The 5,978-nt window shown below is 48.1% G+C and overlaps 1 protein-coding gene across 2 annotated transcripts in view; it reads right to left on the reverse strand.

Moving 5' to 3' along the window:
* The window catches only part of tesk1b (testis associated actin remodelling kinase 1b), a 16,745-nt gene extending 10,767 nt beyond the window's left edge, over positions 1 to 5,978 (reverse strand). For both annotated transcript variants that reach the window (XM_079295309.1, XM_079295308.1), the window contains exons 1-2: positions 5,840 to 5,978; positions 4,331 to 5,063 (exon numbers count right to left, since the gene is read on the reverse strand). In XM_079295309.1, the coding sequence (XP_079151435.1) occupies positions 4,331 to 4,519 (189 nt within the window). In that variant the 5' untranslated portion in view covers positions 4,520 to 5,063; positions 5,840 to 5,978. The remainder of the gene's footprint in view (positions 1 to 4,330; positions 5,064 to 5,839) is intronic.

Raw genomic sequence — 5,978 nt, forward strand, 5'->3', positions numbered from 1 at the left:
GGACACAGTGTCTGGGAAGAGATGGTCCTGTTGAATCCTTAAAAAAAGGTCATTCCTAAACCACAACTAGCGATAACAGGGTTCATCACGCATACAGACCCCTTGGGCAACATGATGTCACAGGGAGGTGCCGATAAAAATCAACGGCGCTCTGCTGCGCCACAAAAAAAACATTTCACCATTTCTGCGAGAGCGACTTGACGCACACATGCAAACACCGAGTGTGTTTACCTTCTTACAGGGGAGCGGCCTTCCCTCCAGGTTTTTAAATCGACCGCGTGCCAACATGTGGACGGGAGGAAACGCTCATTGTGCGCCGATGTAGACACACACGCACTCTTGAGATAAACTCATAAAAACATTGGGAACCATAACGGAACAGAGGCGGGATCTGAAAACGGTTAATTGTGAAACTCTTGCCCAACACTTCTCCATTTCAACACTTTAAGCAACAAACGAGTGAAGAGGCCGAGTGAAGATGGGGCATGCTCGGCGCTTTGGTGTTTGTTGCGGCTGTGCGGAAGACATACAACGCTAAGTACTTGTGCGGAGAGTGGCAGCATGTGAGCAGGCCCAGACTGGAGCAAAGGGAGGAGAGCAATAATAAAGGGAAGAGTGCTGCACTAAGCTGCTGATGTTCAAGTCTGCACTGGCTCTGCCATACCAACGCCACAGACACACGGAGCCTCCGAAACCCAAACACTGAAACCGATCGCAAGCACACGGGTGACGGCTGATGATGGATGGTGGTTTGTGTGCACAATGCAACTTCTTTGTTGTCGTTTTATTTTTCAGGAGGCGCCATTGTTCACGCCAGCGATGCTTTGCTAAGAACTGGTCACATCCCAACACGTCCTGGTGGGAGAGTCCCGCCACCAGTATCTCTTTCTCTCGTGCACATCACTGCTCTTTCAAGGAGAGTCACGGCGGGAAATGACCAGAAGATGAGAGAAGAGATCCCGTCTTGTTCAGAAAGATCATGTACGAGATCACCGACGTAGTCCAGAGGACTGAAATCACATCAATCGTTTCGTCTTTACAGCCCACAGTGATGTCCCCGGTGGCCTCGGGGTCTGCTGCAATTTAAATACGTGCAAAACTTAAATGTATTTTTTCTAATGACACGGTTTTACTGAAAGTCAATATGTGATCATTCTGAACTTTTCTCCGAAATGAAAACTGGATACACACAACACATTCGTCGTACTCTCACCACACACACACACAGCAGTGTTTGGCAACCCATTTCCGTCACATTAGCGCTGTCACAAGCAGCTGCCACACACTCCGACATCACACACACTCAGAAATCACACACACACTCATCTTCACTCGGGTCGACAGTATTTGTCCTTTGGAGACGCCAGTCTGTTTCAAATCCGCTCTTTATGTAATTACTCTCCATCTTATAATCATCATATGTGCGCATAAAGCCACTCCAGGCACACACGCACCAGACTCTAATCTTGCTAAATCACAGCCATTATGATAATTACCCTGATGACTAGTGTTGTAATGGAGAAATGCTCACGTGACTCATGTTAATGTATTTGTATTTCAGTTTTACCTCCCACATTTCGCAACAATCACCAAGACAAACATTCGTCATGCGACCTGAAATGATCAAGAAAATTGAGCTACAAGACAATCGGACGTTCTGAACCTGTTGCTGTACGCTGCTGAGATAAGCACACAAACCAGGGTGTGCCCCGGCTAACAGACGCAACAGAAGCATTAATTTATAAAACGTATTAAAAGATCTTAGTGTTTCACTAAATACATTTGATCCCGGGAAAACACTCGAGTGCGTTTCCCCCAAAACTGCTTTGAAACCAGTGAAAGCCTGCTGGTGTGGTAAAAGTTGAGCAATCAGCAAAATGACTACAAGGCATCTGATACTGATCCAAACATGCAGCACTTCTACAAGAAGTCAGACTGGGACGCCGTGGAAGCTTCTGAAAACACTGTTGCGAGTTTTCCATGTCTCATGTAAATTGTGGAGAATTGAACGAGAACCAAATGTGATAAGAAGCCTGCGTTTCCTTGTTCTTAGACAGCCGTGTTATCTGCGTTAGCAAACACACAAATACATTATCAGAACGGAAACAGCTGGAGAATGACACGGTAATCCAATTAGGAATCAATCAGACTTGTTTGGTTAATAAAAAAATTAAAAAAAAGAATGAACTGCATCCGTGAGAAACGCACAGAATAAACATATAGTGACTTCCTGTAGTTAAAGAACCGGTGAGTGATGCTGCAATGTCTTTGTGATTGAGGGGCTTCATTGCCTTCATGTTTTTAGGATTTTAGAGTTTGAGGCTGACTGAGAAAGGACAAAAAAACAGAAGCGGGAGTCTTGCACAAGGCCACACACACACACACACACACACACACACACACACACACACACACACACACACACACACACACACACACACACACACACACACACACACACACACACACACACACACACACACACACACACACACACACACACACACACACACACACACACACACACACACACCAGGAACTCTCCTTTGAAGATTATTAAAACAGAAGATGAAAAACGTTTTTTTCAGGTTACACCATTACACAATGGAGAGGTGAATGGCTGCCTGTCTGCAACCTCCATTGATCTGCATCAAGGACTGCGCGCGCACGCGCACACACACACACACACACACACACAACAGGAGGTCAGGAGCCTTTGTAGCCAAGTGCAGGACATCCATTTTCAAAGCCTCAACGCAAGTAAATGCACCATTTTCATTTCAGCGACGGCTATATTCAATAGCAATTCAAACCAAACATGCGAGAGAGTGTATTTCCTGCAGGACATTAAGGCCCTGAACTCAACCAGCATACGGGAACAATCGTTCAGTCAGTTTTTAATGTGACCGATAGCCGAGGAAACTACTTCGCATTTATACGGCGCTATCAAAAAGGGCAAGCTGATCCAAACCTAAGTGGCAATTTGACAAGCGAGCAGTAAACACGCTGACATTTGCATGCTCATCGGCCATTCAAAGGGCAGCGCTGAGGGAGTGACTTAATAGAAGAGTGAAGTCACAACACAAGAAGACTGATTTAAAGAGGTGAGGGTCGACTCGGCCGTGCATTTGGAAGACTGGATTCTCCAGAGTTTAACTCTTTAAGTTGATGAAACGTCAACGTCTCGGTACTGCCAGGCTGAAATATGGCGGCATGAATCACAGAGGTTGTGTGAGTGACTCCACAATGTACATGTCTATGTTTCTTAACCTCTGCCGGTTACAGTGAATGTTTATCTACTCGTCTTCAGCCCATCCCACACGGGATTACAAGCCGCTTAAGTATTTCAGATCTCTCAGTCACGCGTTTACAGAGTAGAGCTGAAACAGTTCGTCGATCCACCTTTGAGCTGACGAACAGAAAATCAATCCGCATCACTTTTGGTGGACTTGTGATTTTTCACGTGTGTAAATGTGGCTACTTGCACATGAGCACAATAAAACCAAAGCGTCACTCCTAGCAACTACCTTTACGTGCAACGTAACATCACCAGAGTGGCGTCCAGTGATCCTGCCTGACACAGAACATGTGTCAATGGAAGTTTTGTGGGCATATTGTTATGATCAAACAATGGTTTTAGTCACTTAGTCAAGCAAAAATTATTTTTTTCTTTCTCATATACGATTATAAACTAAATATCTGAGTGTTGAACAGTCTGACAAAACTAGTTCTAGAGCCTTCAGTAATGAGAGGATCATCAAAAGCAGCCTCTGTGCAAGTGAACAGCAGTGTGACAAACAGGGGGGTTGTTGTTGGTCTGAACAGAGGTGGAGAGTATCGGGTTACCTACACCTGTGCCAGACCTACCTGTCCCGAGCGGATCCACTTACACCCCAAAAACGCGTGTTCATGTGGTCACTGCACATGTGGAGAGGAGAGCCTCATCGGATGACACAGCGAGGTGTGCATTTCCACCATAACATCATACTTTCCCCCAAAAAATATATAAAAACAACCTCCATCACCAACTTCCTCCTGTGATTATTCAGCATCTTGGTATTTGGGTTAAGGATGCACTGGTTGCCATAGATACCACGAATCTTAGAGATCAAGCAAGTCAACAGGAAGTCAACAACTCACTCACAGCTGTCACAGAAAGTTTGGTCCAGTTCACACTGTTGTCTAATCATCCCAAATCAACAAAAAATGGACATAAACTTTCTTTGTGTAATCCAGATTTTGTGTATCCATGGGCACCTGCAGGATGCGCGTGCGTCCTCAACAAGACGCCACACACAACTTAAAGGAGTCATAAAACACTTTCTCTCACCTTGAACACCTCGGAGAAAAACCCTGCGCCGATCTTCTCGCAGCTGAAGTCGTCCAGGCGCGCCAGGCTGGACACGGCGCTGCGCAGGGCCCGGTACGAGGACGGTCTGGTCCGGTTGGTTCCGTGGACGCTGTGCATGGGGGGCTCTGCCTCTCCCTCCTGCTCAGACTCGACCCTCTCCGTCTTCATCTCGGACGCCCCGGGAAGAGGAGGAGGAGGTGGGAGGAGGACGTGTGCGTCGTTTAAAATCCAGCCCGACTACTGTTTACATTTCCCATGTCCGCCACAAGGCCACGGTGCAGGGCTCCCCGGAGGGGAGGAGTGATAAACTCTCGGTGGGGAAAACAAATGTCGCAGCCGCGGTCAGCGACCAGTTTGTCCCAATTCCTCCTGTTAAATTCCTGCACACCTCCGGGACAGGCTTGTTTCTGTCCGAGTCTACCAAACTACGCTGCTGCTGCTGCTGCTGCAGGGCTGCATCCTGCAGAGTCGGTGCGCAGTTTGGGAGAAGTCCCTCGTGCCGTGCAGCAGAGGAGGCTGTGCCGTTTTCTAAACTGCGCAGGCTGCTGCTGCTGCTGCTGCTGTCTTGGCAGCGGAGTCTCTTTTTCGGTTTCCTTAACTCTGCTCCTCCTGCAGTGAAAAAGGTCGGGGCTCCCCTTCCCGGTTCCACCAATTGAATCCCGGGTTTCCAGCGCCCACAGAGCAGCCTCAGTGACGCTGCAGCCTATTAAAGCTGGAGAGAGAGAGAGTGGAGAGAGGGGGGCGGAAACAGGGGCGTTAATTCGCGAAATCATAAAGTGTGTGCATCGTATGACACTAAAACTCCTGCTCGCACTGACTGAGCTACAAGAGTCTGGCAACAACACATGCTGATCACAAAACGCGATCTGACGCACGCACAATGCTCGGAGGCGTCATTAAGCTCGTCTGCGCCTCTCAAATTGTGTTTGATCTGCATTACCATGAAGACGAACAGGATCGCATTTGCTCTCAATCAACACATGCTGCAAACAATGATGGGATTAAGCAGAAACCCGATTCCATTAGAGAGTTCATCGGAGGCTACATGAGTTCGTTTGACGCGTTATCTGCTCGCGTGATAACAGCCGTGGATGCAGCAAGATATCGCCTCAGCTTGTGTGTGTGTGTGTGCACTTTGCACGCACACACACGCGCTTTAGTACTGACCCGATGTATTCGTGGATGCACTAATGGTCGCTCGGTCACATTGGGAGTCTCTGAACACGCGCATGCCGCCTGCATGGAGCCTCCTGATGCTCTGCAGGGACCAGCGTGTCGCGGAGATCCCCAGCCCGACTGCGGCTTGTACATTATGGATGCCCAACTGTGCAGAGTTTGTGAGCTCGTCTACCACGGACTCAAGTCCCCTCACGCACGCACATTTCAGCTTCACGATTCAAACAGCAGGAAAAAATAAATGAAAAAACGCTGACGCACAACTGCGCCGACAGGCGCGCGTGTACTCCCGAGAAGGAGGATAGGACTTACCTGGCCTTCTGCTTAAAACGTAACCTCCACATGTATGCGCCGGTGTCCTCTGCAGAGCCCCGAGCCCCTATCAGCCCGGTAACCGGAGCTTTATTTTGACGAATTAATCATCTTTGTGCGCCGCCTTCACACACACTCA

This window comes from Melanostigma gelatinosum (genome assembly GCF_949748355.1).
Source record: "Melanostigma gelatinosum genome assembly, chromosome: 23".
Taxonomy (NCBI): domain Eukaryota; kingdom Metazoa; phylum Chordata; class Actinopteri; order Perciformes; family Zoarcidae; genus Melanostigma; species Melanostigma gelatinosum.